At 43.1% G+C, this 22863-nt stretch overlaps 1 protein-coding gene across 5 annotated transcripts in view; it reads left to right on the forward strand.

Annotated features, from left to right (window-relative positions):
* LOC118371448 (netrin-G1-like) overlaps positions 1-22863 on the forward strand; it is a 243641-nt gene that overhangs the window by 112421 nt on the left and 108357 nt on the right. For all 5 annotated transcript variants that reach the window (XM_052475985.1, XM_052475986.1, XM_052475984.1 and 2 more), the window contains one exon: positions 8081-8724. In XM_052475985.1, the coding sequence (XP_052331945.1) occupies positions 8081-8724 (644 nt within the window). The remainder of the gene's footprint in view (positions 1-8080; positions 8725-22863) is intronic.

A 22863-nucleotide genomic window follows, 5' to 3' on the forward strand; every position in this document is an offset into this window, starting at 1 on the left:
CCCACCTTGACTATGTCTCAGACCCCTTGTCCCCTGTCTTGACTATGTCTCAGACCCCTTGTCCCCCACCTTGACTATGTCTCAGACCCCTTGTCCCCCACCTTGACTATGTCTCAGACCCCTTGTCCCCTGTCTTGACTATGTCTCAGATCCCTTGTCCCCTGTCTTGACTATGTCTCAGACCCCTTGTCCCCTGTCTTGACTATGTCTCAGATCCCTTGTCCCCTGTCTTGACTATGTCTCAGACCCCTTGTCCCCCACCTTGACTATGTCTCAGACCCCTTGTCCCCCACCTTGACTATGTCTCAGACCCCTTGTCCCCTGTCTTGACTATGTCTCAGACCCCTTGTCCCCTGTCTTGACTATGTCTCAGACCCCTTGTCCCCCACCTTGACTATGTCTCAGACCCCTTGTCCCCCACCTTGACTATGTCTCAGACCCCTTGTCCCCTGCCTTGACTATGTCTCAGATCCCTTGTCCCCTGCCTTGACTATGTCTCAGACCCCTTGTCCCCCACCTTGACTATGTCTCAGACCCCTTGTCCCCCACCTTGACTATGTCTCAGACACCTTGTCCCACGCCCGGTCTCGGTCTTGACTCTGTCTTCCCCCCCCCCTCCTGTCTTGGTCTCGTTTTAGGTGGTCTCGAACACAACGCTGTATAACAGGTTGAATAAAGATTGAATTTGTTTTAAAATGCTTTGTGGGTCTGTGTAATCTGAGGAAAATATGTGTCTCTAATATGGTCATACCTTTGGCAGGAATTTTCTGCTCTCTCCTTCCTCCTCTCCCTAGGCAACACAGTGACTAGGGTCTGGTTTCAATGGACTCTTTTACTTAATAAAATACAAAATAGCAAGACGAAGGTCAGATAGGTACATGTTTAATGAGTGCATTTCGCATGTGACTAGTTTGCATCAACAACCTTAACTAAAAGTACTCTAAAGGTTGTGACGTTCTGGAATGTCTGCCTCGTGATTTGTTGGGAGAGTTTAAGACTATCCTCCCTCTCTCATTCTTAGCAGTGGCCAGCAGGAGAGGTCAGAACAAAGAGAGCTCTTATCGTTTTCCAATAGTCTCCTCTAGTGCAGAGTCTGTATCTTATAGCGTTTGAGCCCTACGGTATGTAGTGACCAGAGAGCTTATCGTTTTCCAATAGTCTCCTCTAGTGCCGAGTCTGTATCTTATAGCGTTTGAGCCCTACGGTGTGTAGTGACCAGAGAGCTTATCGTTTTCCAATAGCCTCCTCCAGTGCCGAGTCTGTATCTTACAGCATTTGAGCCGGACGGTGTGTAGTGACCAGAGAGGGTTATCGATCTTCATAAGGTCATGTTTTGTTGTCAAATAACCACCATTGGAACCAGTGAGAGGTCCTGACCTTTGTATTAATACCTATCTATCCACTACTGCTGCATGTTCCTCCATATTAGGATGTTAAGGTTGATTTGTTATGATGGCCCTGTATCCACCCATGCAGAAAAACATCTATTGCAAGACGAGTGACAAGTCTGGATTGGGGAAGTGTTTCTCATGTCTCCAGTCTACCTCCAGTGGCTAGATAATACAGAGCAATTATAGGTGATAAACAGTCAACGGTATATCCTGCTCAGATGACTTGACTGATAACCTCCCTGAGGGGTAGAAGTCATCGTGAGCCAGTCCATAAGAAATACAATAATAATAGATGGAATCTCACAGCACTTCACAGTTTATTTTCCGTCTATTTTTTATTTATTTTGATGTCATCGTGCCGTGGATCTCGGTTCACTCCTGCTCGAGAGGGGAAATTGTTTTTTTTTTCATTAACCATGGACAGTTTGGGTATTTCATTGTGTCTCTGAATAAGGCTTCAGGGAAGCACACACGCACATACACTTATGTCTCTGAAGAGCACTCATCCCAGTGTCTGGCCATGACATCAAATGAAACACAAATACAAGAGGAGCTTCACGCTCTCATCATGAAAGCTCTCTCTATTCAATTCAATTCAATTCAAGGGTCTTTATTTGCATGGAAAACATAGAGTATGTTGACATTTCCAAAGCAAATGGAACAAAAGGGAAATAAACACTGAAATATTTCACCTAACGGAGATGGCAGTTTATGGGTCTTTGTGGCTCTGTGTGATCTGTGGGAAATGTGTCTCTAATGTGGTCATACATTTTGCAGGAGGTTAGGAAGTGCAGCTCATAGCCTGTCTTCTCTTGAGAGCCAGGTCTGCCTATGGCGGCCTCTCTCAATAGCAAGGCTATGTTCACTGAGTCTGTACATAGTCAAAAGGATTTTCTTAATTTAGGGTCAGTCACAGTGGTCAGGTCTGTGTACTCTCACTGTGTACTCTCTGTTTAGGGACAGATAACAATGGAATTTGATCTGTTTTTGGGGGGGGGTTGATTCTTTCCAGTGTGTCAAATAGTTATCTTTTTGCTTTCTCATGATTTGGTTGTGTCCAAATCTGTTTCTGTCCTGGGGCTGTTTCTGTCCAGAACCGGCTGGCTGAGGGTACTCTTCTCTAGGTTCATAATAGTAGAGAGAATCATTTATTTCAGCTTTAATTTCTATTAGTATTTGATAGCATTGCCGTTAAATAGTTTAACTTGGGTCAAACGTTTCAGGTAGCCTTCCACAAGCTTCCCACAATAAATTGGGTGAATTTTGGCCCATTCACCCTGACAGAGCTGGTGTAACCGATTCAGGTTTGTAGGCCTCCTTGCTAACACATGCTTTTTCAGTTCAGCCCGCACATTTTCTATAGGATTGAGGTCAGGGCTTTATGATGGCCACTCCAATACCTTGACTTTGTTGTCCTTAAGCCATTTTGAAACAACTTTGGAAGTATACATGGGGTCATTGTCCATTTGGAAGACCCATTTGCGACCAAGCTTTAACTTCCTGACATGTCTTGAGATGTTGCTTCAATATATCATCGTTTTCCATCCTGATGATGCCATCTATTGTGTGAAGTGCACCAGTTCATCCTGTAGCAAAGCACCCCCACAACATGATGCTGCCACCCCCGTGCTTCACGGTTGGGATGGTGTTCTTTGGCTTGGCCAAAACAGTTCTATTTTTGATTCATCAGACCAGAGGACATTTCTCCAAAAAGTACAATCTTTGTCCCCATGTTCAGATGCAAACCGTAGTCTGGCTTTTTTATGGCTGTTTTGGAGCAGTGGCTTCTTTCTTGCTGAGCGGCCTTTCAGGTTACATCGATATAGCACTCGGTTTACTGTGGATATAGATACTTTTGTATAGCATCTTCACAAGGTCCTTCACTGTTGTTCTGGGATTGATTTGCACTTTTCGCACCAAAGTACGTTCATCTCTAGGAGACAGAACACGTCTCCTTCTTGAGCGGTATGACGGCTGCGTGGTCCCATGGTGTTTATACCTGTGTACTATTGTTTGTACAGATAAACGTGGTATCATCAGGTGTTTGGAAATTGCTCCCAAGGATGAACCAGACTTGTGGAGGTCTACAATTTCTTTTCTGAGGTCTTGGCTGATTTCTATAGATTTCCCCATGATGTCAAGCAAAGAGGCACTGAGTTTGAAGGTAGGCCTTGAAATACATCCACAGATACACCTCCAATTGACTCAAATTATCAGAAGCTTCTAAAGCCATGACATCATTTTCTGGAATTTTCCAAGCTGTTAAAAGACACAGTCAACTTAGTGTAAACGTAAACGTCTGTCCCACTGGAATTGGAATACAGTGAATTATAAAGAAATAATCTGTCTAAAAAAAATGTTGGAGAAATGACTTGTGTCATGCACAAAGTAGATGTCCTAACCGACTTGGCAAAACTATAGTTTGTTAACAAGAAATTTGTGGATTGGTTGAAAAAACAAGTTGTAATAACTAAGTATATGTCAACATCCGTTGTGCAAATATTGATAATTGTGCAAGTTCTCCCACTTAAAAAGATGAGAGGCCTGTAATTATCATCATCGGTACACTTCAACTATGACAGACAAAATGAGAAAATGATCCTAACTGACCTAAGACAGTGAATTTTTACTAGGAGTAAAGCCAGGAATTGTGAAAAACAGAGTTTAAATGTACTTGGCTAAGATGTATGTAAACGTCCGACTTCACCTGTCCATATAACTAGGAATAAAGTGACTAAGCAACAGGATAAATAATAAACAGTAGCAGCGGCGCATGTTGATGAGTCAACAAAAAAACAAACCAAAATATTGTCAATATTTATTTGGTTAATAATCGTCTATTTAGCAGGCTTATGTCTTCGGGGTAGATGCTGTCCACCCTCTACAACTGGATCCTAGACTTCCTGACGGGCTGCACTCAAATGCTAGCGATAGACAACAATTCATCCTCCACGCCGACCCTCAACACGGGGGGCCCCTCGGGGCTGCTTAGTCCTCTCCTGTACTACCTGTTTACCAAGACCCAAAAGTGTTCTCTATGCTACCGCACGGCAAGTGGTATCGGAGTCTGCAACCAACCCCTGTACAGCTTCTAACCCCAAGCCATAAAACTGCTAAAGAGCTCATCAAATGGCTCCACGGACAACCTGCGTTTACCCTTTTGTGAAATAACTCTCTTGCACCAACTCAACCCACACACACACACACACACACACACACACACACACACACACACACACACACACACACACACACACACACACACACACACACACACACACACACACATGGTGTTGCTACACCTCAGTCAATTATCTATCCTGTTGCCTAGTCACTTTACCTGTGCCTATGTGCAGATTGCTACCTCAATAACCTTGTACCCCTAAACATCGACTCAGTACTGGTACTTCCTCTATGTAGCCATGTTATTACCTGGTACTCACTGTATATAGCCATGTTATTACCTGGTACTCACTGTATATAGCCATGTTATTACCTGGTACTCACTGTATATAACCATGTTATTACCTGGTACTCACTGTATATAGCCATGATATTACCTGGTACTCACTGTATATAGCCATGATATTACCTGGTACTCACTGTATATAGCCATGATATTACCTGGTACTCACTGTATATAGCCATGTTATTACCTGGTACTCACTGTATATAGCCATGTTATTACCTGGTACTCACTGTATATAGCCATGTTATTACCTGGTACTCACTGTATATAGCCATGTTATTACCTGGTACCTCCTGTATATAGCCATGATATTACCTGGTACTTCCTGTATATAACCATGTTATTACCTGGTACTTCCTGTATATAGCCATGATATTACCGGGTACTTCCTTTATATAGCCATGTTATTACCTGGTACTTCCTGTATATAGCCATGTTATTACCTGGTACTTCCTGTATATAGCCATGTTATTACCTGGTACTTTATGTATATAGCCATGTTATTACCTGGTACTTCCTGTATATAACCATGTTATTACCTGGTACTTCCTGTATATAGCCATGTTATTACCTGGTACTCCCTGTATATAGCCATGTTATTACCTGGTACTTCCTGTATATAGCCATGTTATTACCTGGTACTTCCTGTATATAACCATGTTATTACCTGGTACTTCCTGTATATAGCCATGTTATTACCTGGTACTTCCTGTATATAACCATGTTATTACCTGGTACTTCCTGTATATAACCATGTTATTACCTGGTACTTCCTGTATATAGCCATGTTATTTGTTTACTTGTTATTGTTATTCATTATTCACTGTGTATTTATTTGTGTCAATATTTCTATTTCATGTTTTTTTTTTACCTTTAACTTGGTCTTTATATTGATTTGTATCCTTAACTCTGCATTGTTGGAAAAGGACCTGTCAGTAATCATTTCACTGTTAGTCTACACCTGCTGTTTTACGAAGCATGAATTTCAACATCAGATCAAGCAATTCCCTTTCAGTTAAACATTAAGTCTGGTTTGAATGTGTTTTGGCTGTATCACAATCTCATGATCATACTGCTATTTTAAGTGCTAAGTACTTTGTACATTTTAAAATGGCCGACATTAGTACACTGAAATGAATGCAGGGCTTACGAATGTTTCATATTGTATCAAAGTCTCATCTGTGGCTGGCCCCATTGTTTTGCAGAGGAGGTAGAGGTGAGAGATGAATGTCAATGTGAGTGTGTTTAACGCATTCTCATTCTCAAACACTCATACGCACACACACACAGAGTGGTGTTGAGTCTCGGTGGTGCAGGCAGTGCTGTGTAGATGAAGGCCCATTTAATATGTATGTTTCTCAGCTATGTGTTTCATAAGAGCTAGTCATTGAAGATTCCTCAACCCATCTATATTAGAGGAACAGCAGGAATATCCAACACAACAGTCAATGTGGTTGGTAGAGTAGATGAGACCGGAGGCATCCTGGGGAGAACGAGTGGTGGGGGATGCAGGAGTAGAGATGAGACCGGAGGCATCCTGGGGAGAACGAGTGGTGGGGAATGCAGGAGTAGAGGATGGAAGGTGAAGAAGAGACGTTGGACAACAGATTCCCAATGGAATTATGGACAGATTAGTTCTCTCTACTAGTAGTAGGGGACACTGTTAGTAGAGGAGAGAGGTGGTGAAAAGACAGTGTACAGGGTGCATGGAAAAGACAGTGTACAGGGTGCATGGAAAAGACAGTGTACAGGGTGCATGGAAAAGACAGTGTACAGGATGCATGGAAAAGACAGTGTACAGGGTGCATGGAAAAGACAGTGTACAGGGTGCATGGAAAAGACAGTGTACAGGGTGCATGGAAAAGACAGTGTACAGGGTGCATGGAAAAGACAGTGTACAGGGTGCATGGAAAAGACAGTGTACAGGATGCATGGAAAAGACAGTGTACAGGGTGCATGGAAAAGACAGTGTACAGGATGCATGGAAAAGACAGTGTACAGGATGCATGGAAAAGACCGTGTACAGGGTGCATGGAAAAGACAGTGTACAGGATGCATGGAAAAGACAGTGTACAGGGTGCATGGAAAAGACAGTGTACAGGATGCATGGAAAAGACAGTGTACAGGGTGCATGGAAAAGACAGTGTACAGGATGCATGGAAAAGACAGTGTACAGGATGCATGGAAAAGACAGTGTACAGGATGCATGGAAAAGACAGTGTACAGGGTGCATGGAAAAGACAGTGTACAGGATGCATGGAAAAGACAGTGTACAGGGTGCATGGAAAAGACAGTGTACAGGGTGCATGGAAAAGACAGTGTACAGGGTGCATGGAAAAGACAGTGTACAGGATGCATGGAAAAGACAGTGTACAGGGTGCATGGAAAAGACAGTGTACAGGGTGCATGGAAAAGACAGTGTACAGGGTGCATGGAAAAGACAGTGTACAGGATGCATGGAAAAGACAGTGTACAGGGTGCATGGAAAAGACAGTGTACAGGATGCATGGAAAAGACAGTGTACAGGATGCATGGAAAAGACAGTGTACAGGGTGCATGGAAAAGACAGTGTACAGGGTGCATGGAAAAGACAGTGTACAGGATGCATGGAAAAGACAGTGTACAGGGTGCATGGAAAAGACAGTGTACAGGATGCATGGAAAAGACAGTGTACAGGGTGCATGGAAAAGACAGTGTACAGGGTGCATGGAAAAGACAGTGTACAGGGTGCATGGAAAAGACAGTGTACAGGATGCATGGAAAAGACAGTGTACAGGGTGCATGGAAAAGACAGTGTACAGGGTGCATGGAAAAGACAGTGTACAGGGTGCATGGAAAAGACAGTGTACAGGATGCATGGAAAAGACAGTGTACAGGGTGCATGGAAAAGACAGTGTAAAGGATGCATGGAAAAGACAGTGTACAGGATGCATGGAAAAGACAGTGTACAGGGTGCATGGAAAAGACAGTGTACAGGATGCATGGTGTAATGACGAAGAGGATGCATGGTGTAATGACGAAGAGGGTTAGTCAATTGGAAGATTATTATGCCGTTGTTTACCTCCCAGTTGTACTTCTAGTCAATAGTTATAATGCATTACGACGCAGTCACAATACATTGCGAGACTTATCATAAGCAGAGTGGGCCCTTATAATGTCTCATAATGATGCTGAATGAACCTGGTATTTCTTCACTCTTTGACCTCTGTTTCTCTCACAGGAAAACCCTTACATGTGCAACAACGAGTGTGACGCCTCCACAGATGAACTAGCCCACCCTCCGGAGCTCATGTTCGACTTCGAAGGACGCAACCCCACAACCTTCTGGCAATCCAGTTCATGGAATACGTTCCCCAAACCCCTGGAGGTCAACATCACGCTGTCCTGGAACAAAACTATCGAGCTGACGGACGACATCATCCTCACCTTCGAGTCCGGCCGCCCTGAGCAGATGCTTCTGGAGAAATCGTTAGACTACGGTAAAACCTGGACCCCTTACCAGTTCTACGCTACCGACTGCCTCGATGCCTTCACCATGGAGCCCAAGACGGTCAACGAGCTGACCCAGCGAACCCTCCTCGACATCATCTGCACCGAGGACTACTCCCGAGGCTACGTGTGGAAGTATGATAAAACCGTCCGTTTCGAGATCAAGGATCGGTTCGCGCTGTTCGCCGGACCGCGGCTGCACAACATGGCGTCGCTGTACGGTCAACTGGACACCACCAGGAACCTACGGGACTTCTTCACGGTGACGGACCTGAGGATACGGCTGCTGAAACCGGCCACCGGGGCCACCATGGTGGATGAGAACAACCTGTCCAGATACTTCTACGCCATCTCTGATATCAAGGTGCAGGGCAGGTAAGAGAGACGCTTCATTTGTTTTTATTTAAAAAGTTCCATTCCATTGAGATCATAGATCTATTTTACTACAGAGAGACCTGTACCAACAAATGTTGTATTGTTGTGCCAAAGTATTTGTGATTGCTTTACATGGATCTAGGAACAACGTTAGTTTGTTTCATTGTATTTGGTTTGGCTGCGGTCAGGCTGCTCCAATCTACAAAACAAACGAAACATCAAAATAAAGTTTCTTAGTAAGGCACTGAGCCGCCACGATCCACCAGAACAGCTTCAATGGCACCTTGGCAGAGATTCTAGGTATTTTATTAGGATCCCCATTAGCTGTTGCGAAGGTAGCAGCGACTCTTTCTGGGGTCCACACAAAACATGACATAATATTGAACATTAATTGACAAGAACATTTCAAGGACAAAACGACATACATTTTAAAATGGCACACATAGCCTGCATAACAATACACACACAATATGGCCAAAAGTATGTGGACACCTTTTCAAATCAGTGGATTCAGCTATTTCAGCCACCCCGTTGCTGACAAGTGTATTAAAATCGAGCTACACAGACATGCAATCTCCATAGACAATCATTGGCAGTAGAATGGCCTTACTGATGAGCTCAGTGATTGGTCAATGGGTACCACCTTTCCAACACGTCAGTGTCTAGCCCTGCTGGAGCTGCCACGGTCAACTGTAAGTGCTGTTAATGGGAAGTGGAAACATCTAGAAGCAACAACAGCTCAGCCGAAGTGGTAGGCCACTCAAGCTCACAGAACAGGACCTCCAAGTTCTGAAGCATGTAGCGCATAAAAATCGTCTGTCCTCGATTGTGACACACACTACCGAGTTCCAAACTGCCTCTTGAAGTAACTTCAGCACAATAAATGTTCGTTGGGAGCTTCCTTAAAATTTGGTTGAGGAATAATGGTCTGGGGCTGTTTTTCATGGTTCAGGTTTGACCGCTTAGTTCCAGTGAAGGGAAATCTTAACACTACAGCATACAATGACATTCTAGACTATTCTATGCTTCCAATTTTTCGGCAACAGTTTGGGGAAGAACATTTCCTGTTTCAGCATGACAATGCCCCCGTGCACAAAGCGAGGTCCATACAGAAATGGTTTGATGAGATCGGTGTGGAAGAACTTGACTGGCCTGCACAGAGCCCTGACCTCAACCCTATCAAGCACCTTTGGGATTCATTGGAACGCCGACTGCGATCCAGGGCTTATCGCCCAAAATCAGTGCCCGACCTCACTAATGCTCTTGTGGCTGAATGGAAGCAAGTCCCCGCAGCAATGTTCCAACATCTAGTGGAAAAACTTCCCAGAAGAATGGAGGCTGTTATAGCAGCAAAGTGGGGACCAACTACATATTAATGCCCATGATTTTGGAATGAGATGTTCGACAATCAGGTGTCCACATACTTTTGTGTATCTAGGTCAAATAGGCAAGAGGCATTGTGCCGAGGTGTATTCTTTTAACCAGGCTTGATGTTCATTTGAGCAATATGGGATGGAAGGGAGTTGATTGTCTATGGAGATTGCATGTCTGTGGACCTCGCCCTGTCTATGTAGGTTTTTTGGTGTTTTCTTTTAACCAGGTTCGATATGAGATGGAAGGGAGTTTAATGCAATAATGGATCCATATAATACTTGACTGTTTCTTGAATTTGTTCTGTATTTGGGGACTGTGAAAGACCTCTGGTGACACGTCTGGTGGGGTGTGTGTGTGTGTGTGTGTGTCAAAGTTGTGTGTAAGTTGACTATGCAAACAATTTGGAACAAAGTTCTGCGGCATTAGTAAACATGTGATCCATACATGTGGACGATCTTGTTCCTGTGTTTGTAAACACCCCTGGTAGGTTGAATAATAACCTGAACCAGATTACTGGTTACACTGGTTACAGTACGAAGCCTCCTATAGACCAGATGTCACGCCCTGGTCGGAGTATTTTGTGTTTTTCTTCATGTATTTGGTCAGGCCAGGGTGTGACATGGTTTTTGTATGTGGTGTGTAGATAGTGGGATTGTAGCTTAGTGGGGTGTTCTAGCAGAGTCTATGGCTGTCTGAAGTGGTTCTCAATCAGAGGCAGGTGTTTATCGTTGTCTCTGATTGGGAACCATATTTAGGCATTGATCCAAACTCAAACAGAAGCTAGCTAGTAACCAAACTGTTTCAAGACTTTAAAAACAACAAATCGAGTTCTCCCTTTTTCCGCACCTCCTATATTGGAGGGATGCGGCACCATTTGTCCATGAGAAATTCCATCATTTGGTGTTTTCTTGATCATGGTGGAAAATGCTGTCTCAGGAGTTGCTCCAGAATCTCCCACAAGTGTTCAATTGGGTAGAGATCTGGTGACTGAGACATGCACGCAAGCACGCACACACACACACATAATGGTGTAAAGTACTTAAGTAAAAATACTTTAAAGTATACGTAACAATTTTGGGGGCTATCTGTACATTACTATTAATATTTTTTGCCAACTTTTAATTTCACTTCCTTCCTAAATAAAATAATGTACTTTTTACTCCATACATTTTCCCTGACACCCAAAAGTACTCGTTATATTTTGACTGAAAAATTGTCAAATTCATACACTTATCAAGAGAACAACCCTGGTCATCCCCTAATGCCTCTGATCTGGCGGACTCACTAAACGCAAATGCTCCGTTTGTAACTCGTGACTCACCACCTGGATTCGGTCTTATGTATCAACATTTGAAATTGCGTTTTTTACATTACATAAAAGGAGAGACTCAGAGCCACAAAATGGTACATCATACACTGCATTTGAGGAACAACGGGAAAATAATTCTGCTTTGAAAGTTGATCAACTTGGAAACTCACTTCTGAGAAAATTGCCTGTTTTGCTATCTAGTGAAGAGCTCTTCTTTCTCTACAGCCATTCAGCATCGTTCACACCCTCACCCTAAGCTTTAGCCTCACCCATCTCGCGTCGCTCTCGAAGTGCACACTTGACGCTCTGGCTGATGATTAGTTTACCTCTGGAAAAACATGAAAACAGCCTAACAAACTCGGCTGGCAGCAATTTCATTACACTTTTCTGCAGACGTTTACTGACACTGGCCATATTCAACGGGTGTTGTACACACGTCACGTAACGTTAGCTAACGAGCCAGCCAGCTAACGTTAGCTAGTTGAGGGGGCAAGGTGTTCCAAAAGATATATTCCAGGTCGAATAAACTGGTCAAACTAAGTACAGAATCAATCTTCAGGATGTTATAATCATATAGATCCAATAACATTCCAACCGGATCATTCGTTTTCATCTGGGGCTGATTGGAACAGCCGTAGCACTCACAGAGAAATGCGGCACGCAAAATGGCATTCTGTTGCAACACCGACTATTTTCCCTCCCATTAGGTCAAAGTTCACAGCAAATGCTCCATTACACTTTCTACTGAATGAGGACATCTAGCGGAAGGCGTAGGAAGTGTTTCCAGATCCATAACTTGCTGGGAAGGGAGCGGGCGATGATGTCAAAGTTGCCCCAACTTTCAGAATTTCAAAACTTGTTTGGAAGATTGCCTGCCCTATGAGTTCTGTTATACTCAGACATAATTCAAACAGTTTTAGAAACTTCAGAGTGTTTTCTATCCAATAGTAATAATAATATGCATATATTAGCAATCTAGGACAGAGTTTGATGCAGTTCACTATGGGCACGCAATTCATCCAAAGTGAAAATACTGCCCCTATCCCCAACAAGTTTTAAACAAAATGCTGGGAGCTAACCAACCATGTTCAATGTTAGCTAGCTAACATTAGGATCTAACTAGAACAGCACACGGCTGTGGGAAACAATCAATAACATTGGCTATGGAGCCAGCCAGCTAACATTAGCAAGCTAGCTAACAGTAAACTTTAATTTGAAATGAAATCACTTTGTCAAAAATTAGAAAACGTGTTATATTTGACCTGTATATATCATTGTGCATGGACACGTCTCCCTGTCAGCAATGCCATACCACGGTTGCCCTCAGTTTGAAGATGTAATCTGGAGACAGGTGTTTTCTCCATCCCTTTAGCTATCATACTTCCACTGACTTCAAAACTTGATTCTCCAGAAAGTGGAGAGCCACACTTATGCAGCTCCACTACACAATACATTTTTTAAAATCAGAGTTCGACAGGATTACCAACACAGACTGACAAACTTCTTTGGCAAACCAATCCGAACTCCTCTCTCGGGTTGCCCAGATCACTCATTATCTCAGCCAATCATGGCTAATGGGAAGGTTGCCAACTTTTTCTGTGGCTTAAATAACAAGGCTCGTAATTTAACAATTTTATTCGTATTTACAGATGACATATGAGTTTGTTATTAAAGCACATGAAAGTTCACATGTTCCAAAAGGCTGACAGAAAACGCATTTTGATTAAAAAAATATTTGAAATGTTCCAACAGCTCTCCTGTGAAGTGGTGACTTCATACTTATAGTTTCCTGAATCAGGTCACAATTGTGTCTGAGTGTTGGAGTGTACCCCTGGCTATCCGTCAATAAAAAATAGAAAATTGTGCCGTCTGGATTTCTTAACATAAGGAACGTGAAATTATTTATACTTTTACTTTTGATACTTAAGTACATTTGAGTGATTCCATTAACTTTGATGCATAATAATATAAGTATATTTAAAACCAACTGGGCATTTTTATACATGACCCTAAGGATGTTAATTGCTTAATTAATTACTACACCTGTGGGGAAGCACCTGCTTTCAATTTACTTTGTATCCCTCATTTACTCAAGTGTTTCCTTTATTTTGACCGTCACAGGTATATGGGCAACTACCTGATGTGAATACATTATGCTAAAGTGAGCTTTTAGCTATCTTTAGTAAGGGCTCCACATATAGCATGATTTACACGCTACCCTGAATCAACCATTTTGTGTTTAATAATTTAATTAAAGTCCTTTTATGTTTTATGAGCGGAATGCTCCGTTTTGCATTATAATGAGAGCGGAATGCTCCGTTTTGCATTCTAATGAGAGCGGAATGCTCCGTTTTGCATTCTAATGAGAGCGGAATGCTCCGTTTTGCATTCTAATGAGAGCGGAATGCTCCGTTTTGCATTCTAATGAGAGCGGAATGCTCCGTTTTGCATTCTAATGAGAGCGGAATGCTCCGTTTTGCATTCTAATGAGAGCGGAATGCTCCGTTTTGCATTCTAATGAGAGCGGAATGCTCCGTTTTGCATTCTAATGAGAGCGGAATGCTCCGTTTTGCATTCTATTGAGAGCAGAATGCTCCGTTTTGCATTCTAATGAGAGCTGGGCCAGGGCCTGAATACATGGCTAACATCCCTATAATTATCAGAGTTACATTCCAAATGGCACCCTATTCATTACAGTTACATACGGCCATGGTCAAAAGTAGTGCACTATATAGGGAATGGGTGCTATTTGGGATGCAAGCCCAGATTTAAATTTGACCTCCATCTTTGGTGGGAAGCCAGGGAACCCCCTATCCTGGTCATTGTTTCATCAGGAGATTCCCAACGGTTTACAATGAATGGAAACATCCCAGATACAGTAATAATAATTAATAATAATCATTTTATAGCTCCATAGATGCATAATGAACAACCTGTGGATCATAAAATCCCTCCACAGTTGTTCTCCAAATGGGACTGTTGTACCTGTGGCTGTGTCTGTATGCATCCACATCAAATTGGCCAGTGTTTATTTTGTAGTGTTGATTCAGGAGTTAAATTCATTCTGTAAGGGTGAAATGAACATTCAGTGGTGTAAAATAAACCCCACCGTTGGTGTTTAGTAACCAGAGATATTGTTGTACACTTTGGAGAGTTAAACAGTCCCATCAAAACTACACCCCTCATTATCATATTTCCCAGCACGCTCTACTGCAAGTTATTTTCTTTTGGATTGTTTTTAATATCATTGTTTTGAATGTATTTTGATGGATTGATTCATCTTATTCTACTCAGAGATAAATAACATACATTTGTCTAAACTAATCCAATTGAGTTAGTTAGTTTTATTGTACCCGTTGCTGAAATGGTTGTTCCCATTTAAATGGTTGAGGTAGTCTCCTTTACCAGAGTTCTTAATCTTTTTAGTCATTCTGAATGCAGTTGAATAAAAATCTCAACTGTTGGATAACTCTGACTGGATTCCAAAAATGATTACACATCACTTTGCCAGCCAGCATAATGTGACTTGCAGGCCAGATGTGGCCTGTAAACCAGGGGTTTTCTAACACCACTGTATTAGGGTAAGACTAGGCCATCAAAGTATGGTCTTATGATGTGATGTATCTATCAGTATTCTCATGGAGTTTAATTGTAATGATAGTATTCGCCTAGATACTCACTTGGGGAAAAGCACATGTCTTTAAAAGGGAAGTCATTCAATCAGCATGTCTCTGTAACTAACAAACACAGCCATGGGTGGCAACTCTACAATTCACTCAGAAAGAAAAGACACCCTAGGAAATTAGCAAATTAGGCTTTACACCAAAGGTGTTAAAAAAAACACCCCAAATTATTTTACGGTAGGTGTTAATTTCTTACACTGAGAATGTGTAACAGTAGCAGCACTAAGCAAAGTGAGTCTAGTTTACTTTAAATCAAGTGGTCACCAACCTTTTCTGAGCAAGATCACTTTCGCAGTCAAAAAGCAAACCCATGATCTACCGCTCAGATTTCTTTTTCAACGTGACTTTTTAAAAAAATGTAACAATTTTAATTGAATTAAAATCAGTTCTGTAGGAATGAGGTTTGAGCAGTAGCCCTAATACATGATCACAGCATATTGGCTATATGATTGGCCTGTCAATATGGCTATTCTCAGACCATATTCCATTTCAAAGCTCGAGCTTTGATAACAGAAGATCAGTTGGTGTAGCACTTGCCAGGCTCTGCAGAGCCTACATTTAAATAATTCGCTTTTTTTATTTCACTGGACTGATGATACCTGCATCCGATGGTCATTGTGGAAACTTGGTCAAATCATGACGTCAGTGATCTTCAGGTCAGGAAGTCGAAAAGTTTCCTGAGAAAGTTTCCGGCTTGAATGACCGTTTAAACCGATTTTTCACAGTCAAATATACTTTTTGTCCGAGTTCCCAGTTGTCTTGAACGCACTGAAGTCAAAAAAGTCAGGGATTTCCGAGTTCCCAGTTATTTTGAACACAACATTAGTCTCAGTGCAGGGAAGGAGAGAGCAGCAGAGGGTCTGCCTCTCACGACCCCGGCTCTCTCCTTCCTGACCATAACTCCACCTGATGGAGTCACACCACATCTGCCTCATGCACAAAGTCATGTTGTTCCTATGACCAGAGAACGTGAAGTATAATAATAATATATATAAATAATATATAGTATAGAGTGCATTCGGAAAGTATTCCGACCCCTTGACTTTTTACACATTTTGTTATGTCACAGCCTCATTCTAAAAATAATTAAATTAATTTTCCCCTCGTCAATCTAAACACAATACCCCATAATGATAAAATAAAACACAGCGGCCTCCATCATTCTTAAATGGAAGAAGTTTGGAACCACCAATACTCTTCCTAGAGCTGGCCGCCCAGCCAAACTGAGCAATCAGTGGAGAAGGGCCTGGTGACAATGACCCTAAGTACACGGCCAAGACAACGCAGGAGTGGCATATATAAATGTGCAAGTAGAGATACTGGGGTATAAAGGAGCAAGATAAATAAATAAATAAATACAGTATAGTTGAAAGGGCTATTTACAGATGGGCTATGTATAGATGGGATATGTGAGCTGCTCTGACAGCTGGTGCTTAAAGCTATTGAGGGAGATATGAGTCTCCAGCTTCAGTGATTTTTGCAGTTCGTTCCAGTCATTGGCAGCAGAGAACTGGAAGGAAAGGCGGCCTAAAGAAGAATTGGCTTTGGGGGTGACCAGTGAGCTATACCTAATGGAGCGCGTACTACGGGTGGGTGCTGCTATGGTGACCAGTGAGCTGGTCGGGGCGGGGCTATACCTAGCAGAGACTTGTAGATGACTTGTAGATGTAGATGAGACTTGTGGATGACCTGGAGCCAGTGGGTTTGGCGACGAGTATGAAGCGAGGGCCAGCCAACGAGAGTGTACAGGTCGCAGTGGTGGGTAGTATATGGTGCTTTGGTGACAAAACGGATGGCACTGTGATAGACTGCATCCAATTTGTTGAGTAGAGTGTTGGAAGCTATTTTGTAAATGACATCGACGAAGTCGAGGATCGGTAGGATGGTCAGTTTTACGAAGGTATGTTTGGCAGCATGAGTGAAGGATGCTTTGTTGCGGAATAGGAAGCCGATCTATGGAGAGATGTGAAAAAGGCTGTGCAGCAATCCAACCTGACAGAGCTTGAGAGATTAATTGTTCAGCAGCCTTATGGCTTGTGGGTAGAAGCTGTTAATGAGCCTTTTGGACATAGACTTGATGCTCCGGTACCACTTTCCATGTGGTAGCATAGAGAACAGCCTATGACTTGGGTGACTGGAATCTTTGACAAATGTTTGGGCTTTCCCACTGATACAGCCCTGTATATAGGTCCTGGATGGCAGGAGGCTTGACCCCAGTGATGTACTGGGCCGTACGCACTACCTTCTGTAGCGCCTTGCGGTCGTATCCCGAGAAGTTGCCACACCAGGCGGTGATGCAACTTTTCAGGATGCCTACGGTGTTGCAGCTGTGGAACTTTTTGAGGATCTGGAGAGCCTTTTACCCCTCAGTCTCCTGGCGACTGTCTTAGTTTGTTTGGAACATGATAGTTTGTTGGTGATGTAGACACAGAGGAACATGAAACTCTCAACCCGCTCCACTACAGCCTCGTCAATGTTGCTGTTCGGCCCTCCTTTTCCTGTTGTCCATGATCAGCTCCTTTGTCTTGCTCACATTTCGGAAGAGGTGTTTGTCCTTGCACCACAGTACTCCTCATGGGCTGTTTCATAGTTGTTGGTGATCAGGCCTACAACTGTTGTGTCGTCAGAAAACTTAATTATGGTGTTGGAGTCGTGCTTGGCCACGCAGTGGTGGGTGAACAAGGCGTACAGGAGTGGACTAAGCATGCACCCCTGAGGGGCCCCAATGTTGAGGATCAACATTGTTGCTCCTCAATGCTCAATGTGTTTACTAGCAAAACAGTCCTGTAATGTAGCATCTGTGTCATCTGACCACTTCCGTATTGAGTGAGTCACTGGTACTTCCTGCTTTAGTTTTTGCTTGTAAGCCGAAATCAGGAGGATATAATTATGGTCAGATTTGCCAATTGGAGGGCGAGGGAGACCTTTGTATGTGTCTCTGTGTGGAATAAAGGTGGTTTGGAGTTTTTTCCCCTCTGGTTGCACATGTGACATGCTAGTAGAAATGAGGTATATCAGATTTATGTTTGCCTGCATTAAAGTCCCCGGCCAATAGGAGTGCCGCCTATGGATGAGCATTTTCTTGTTTGCTTATGGCCTTATACAGCATGTTGAGTGCGGTCTTAGTGCCAGCATCAGTTTGTGTTAGTAAATAGAGGGCTACAAATAATATAGATGAAATCTCTCTTGGTGGATAGTGTGGTCTACAGCTTATCATGAGGTACTCTACCTCAGACGATTAATACCTCAAGACTTCTTTAATAAAAGACATCACGCACCAGCTGTTATTGATAAATAAACACATACCCCTACCCCTCGTCTTACCAGAAGCAGCTGTTCTTTCCTGCTGATGCACGGAAAACCCACCCAGCTCTACATTATGTGTCGTCGTTCAGCCTTCGACTCGGTGAAACATAAGACACTATAGTTTTTAATGTTCCTTTTGGTAGGATAGTCCTGAACGGAGATCATCCAGTTTATTTTCCAACAGAACGGATGGTAGAGACAGGTTAACCACACGCTAATGAATTCTCACAAGGCACCCCGACCTCCGCCCCCTATATGTCAGTCTTTTCTTCACGCGTATGACGGGGATTTGGGCCTCAGGGAAGTAGTAGATCCTTTGCGTTGGACTCGTTTAAAAAAAAATAAACTCTTCGTCCAGTTTGAGGCGAGTAATTGCGGTTATGATATGTATAAGGTCTTTTTGGTCATAAGAGACGGTGGCGGAAATATTATGTACAAAATAAGATACAGGCAACAAAAAAAATACAAAACCGCACAGTTGGTTAGGAACCGGTAAAAAACGGCAGCCAGCCACTGGGAAATTTGGGGACCCAGTGTCCAAAAAGACACGTAGATACGTGTGTGGAAAACATTTCATCGCAGATAATACATTTAACTTGTTTAGTATAGTCCTTTTGCAACTCCACTTACTACGTGGAGCTGTGTGGTCCATGTGTTTGTGTTCTTAATGTTCTGGGTTAGTAGCTAGCTAGCACTCACATGTCTGCTAGCATCGTCATGAAATCGGGTGTGAGGCGAAAACCCCACAATATTATGTTTTTCTAAGTAGTGAAAATGCTCTGGTGCTCAGTAATCTTTAGACATGTACTTTTCTTAAAATGTAGTTTTGTAATTTGACTAAAGCAATCAGACAACAAGAAAATTGCGTTTTGAAAATGGGTCAATGTGGTAACTTACAGGTTGTTTTTTTCCCCAACTGGATAATGTCCGAGAAGCCGGTGTTTTGGGGATATATTGCCACTGGTTTTGTTAGTCCAGAGACAAAGGCGAAGGCCAGCAGACCGGTGCCAATATATCCACGAAAACACTGGATTCTCAGGCATTATCCATTTTATACAACACACACATAGTTGCCAAAGCTACAAAAGAACAAAATGAAATAAATCTGCAAATAATTTGGTGAGCTACTCAAGTGAGAAAGGGGTGTGGAGCCTTCCTCTCCTTACACCCTCAAGCAACTCTGCAAAACGGTCTTTGTTTTGCCCGACGAGAATCACCATAAGGTGATGAGATCAAATCTATATTACTGTAATTTGAGGAGAACAGCACACCATAAGGTGATGATATAAAATCTATATTACTGTTATTTGAGCTACCTGTGAGCTTAGTTCATGTCTTCAAACCCTCCGATAAACCCATGTGATCCTTTTGTAGCTCTGTTGGTAACACTAGGGTAGTAGGTTTGATTCCTGCGACAACCCATACGTAAAATGTATGCACGAAAGCATGTAAGTCGCTTTAGTTAAAAGTGTCTGCTATAAATGCAGATATTATTCTATATTTACATGCAAACATCCCCTTCTCGGACTCTAATATTCATATTCAGGAAGTCAGAACCCAATATTTACTCAAGTGTGGTAAACAAACACTGCTGATCTGTAAATTGCAGACCCTCTACGGTGCCTCCCAGCTCCATCTTCAGCCGATATCTCATTCTGCTATTCATTACATAGCTCAGCGAACGTGTGATTCTGACCATAGGTGGAACTGTAACGCAGATGAAAGGTGGAGAGAGCAGGTAGAGAGAGAAAAAGAGAGAGCGTGAAGGAGGGGAGTGGAGGGAGGGGTAGAGAGAGAGAAGGGAGAAGGGGAGTGAGTTCCCCTACTATTAGTGCTACAACTATTTGCACATTGTTAAAAACACTGTAATTAGCTGATAATACTTTAAATGTTAATTTCTAAGATTTTTTTTAAATTATTTTGTCTTCTCACTTTTGTTAATTGTTTATTTGACTTGCTTTGGCAACATAAACACATTTCCCATGCCAATAAAGCACCTTGAATTGAACTGAAGGAAGAAGAAGAAGAAGAAGAAGAAGAAGAAGAAGAAGAAGAAGAAGAAGAAGGAGAAGGAGAAGGAGAAGAAGAAGAAGAAGAAGAAGAAGAAGGAGAAGGAGAGAGCGAGAGAGCGAGAATGATTAGACTTTCTACCAATGTTAGTCAGCCCTCTGGATACTTACTATGGAATGGGAGAAAAGTTGTTATCACGGAACTCAGAATGTCCATTTGGTTTGAGAGGTTCTGGAACACTATCTACCACAGAGAGAAGGTTTCTACCCTTCACGTGATCTTATCCTCATGTTTGATGTGTCAGTGGGTGTTCTAAGGATATATGGTCAAAATAAAAATGGTGTACTGAGACGTCGAAAGCTTTCCACTCCATATAACTTACTGTAAGACCAGACCGAGGTTGCATCCCAAATGTCAGATATATAGTGCACTACTTTTGACAAGGAACCATAGGGGAATAGGGTACCATGGGATGCATATTAGATGCTTTTGCTGTGCCAGTCAATAGGTACCCTAAGGATCGGGGTTGGGGTCAATTTTATGTGAAATAACGTTTTTAAATTCATATTGAAGTGGATAATGTACTTTCAATTATTTTTGAATTTCAACAATCTTCAAGTTACGGAATTGGAATGTAATTGAAATTAGACTGCTTGGACTCTTGATCGTGGACAACAGGAAAAAAAACATCCCTGGTCATCCCTACTGCCTCTAATCTGGAGGACTCACTAAACAGAGAACATCCATGGTCATCCCTTCTAGCCTCTGATCTGGAGGACTCACGAAACAGAGGACATCCCTGGTCATCCCTTCTCCCTGGTCATCCCTTCAGCATCTGATCTCTCACGAAACAGAGAACATCCCTGGACTCTGATCTGGAGGACTCACTAAACAGAGAACATCCCTGGTCATCCCTTCTAGCCTCTGATCTGGAGGACTCACTAAACAGAGAACATCCCTGGTCTTCCCTTCTAGCCTCTGATCTGGAGGACTCACTAAACAGAGAACATCCCTGGTCATCCCTTCTAGCCTCTGATCTGGAGGACTCACTAAACAGAGAACATCCCTGCCTCTGATCATCCTAAACAGAGAACATCCCTGGTCATCCCTTCTAGCCTCTGATCTGGAGGACTCAATAAACAGAGAACATCCCTGATCATCCCTTCTAGCCTCTGATCTGGAGGACTCACTAACCAGAGGACATCCCTGGTCATCCCTTCTAGCATCTGATCTGGAGGACTCACGAAACAGAGAACATCCCTGGTCATCCCTACTGCCTCTGATCTGGAGGACTCACTAAACAGAGAACATCCCTGGTCATCCCTTCTAGCCTCTGATCTGGAGGACTCACTAAACAGAGAACATCCCTGGTCATCCCTTCTAGCCTCTGATCTGGAGGACTCACTAAACAGAGAACATCCCTGGTCTTCCCTTCTAGCCTCTGATCTGGAGGACTCACTAAACAGAGAACATCCCTGGTCTTCCCTTCTAGCCTCTGATCTGGAGGACTCACTAAACAGAGAACATCCCTGATCATCCCTTCTAGCCTCTGATCTGGAGGACTCACTAAAAAGAGAACATCCCTGATCATCCCTTCTAGCATCTGATCTGGAGGACTCACGAAACAGAGAACATCCCTGGTCATCCCTACTGCCTCTGATCTGGAGGACTCACTAAACAGAGAACATCCCTGGTCATCCCTTCTAGCCTCTGATCTGGAGGACTCACTAAACAGAGAACATCCCTGGTCATCTCTTCTAGCCTCTGATCTGGAGGACTCACTAAACAGAGAACATCCCTGGTCTTCCCTTCTAGCCTCTGATCTGGAGGACTCACTAAACAGAGAACATCCCTGGTCTTCCCTTCTAGCCTCTGATCTGGAGGACTCACTAAACAGAGAACATCCCTGATCATCCCTTCTAGCCTCTGATCTGGAGGACTCACTAAACAGAGAACATCCCTGATCATCCCTTCTAGCATCTGATCTGGAGGACTCACGAAACAGAGAACATCCCTGGTCATCCCTACTGCCTCTGATCTGGAGGACTCACTAAACAGAGAACATCCCTGGTCATCCCTTCTAGCCTCTGATCTGGATGACTCACTAAACAGAGAACATCCCTGGTCATCCCTTCTAGCCTCTGATCTGGAGGACTCACTAAACAGAGAACATCCCTGGTCTTCCCTTCTAGCCTCTGATCTGGAGGACTCACTAAACAGAGAACACCCCTGGCCATCCCTACTGCCTCTGATCTGGAGGACTCACTAAACAGAGAACATCACTGGTCTTCCCGTCTTGCCTCTGATCTGGAGGACTCACTAAACAGAGAACATCCCTGGTCACCCCTTCTAGCCTCTGATCTGGATGACTCACTAAACAGAGAACATCCCTGCTCATCCCTTCTAGCCTCTGATCTGGAGGACTCACTAAACAGAGAACATCCCTGGTCTTCCCTT

The sequence above is a fragment of the Oncorhynchus keta genome, chromosome 23 (assembly GCF_023373465.1).
Source record: "Oncorhynchus keta strain PuntledgeMale-10-30-2019 chromosome 23, Oket_V2, whole genome shotgun sequence".
NCBI lineage: Eukaryota > Metazoa > Chordata > Actinopteri > Salmoniformes > Salmonidae > Oncorhynchus > Oncorhynchus keta.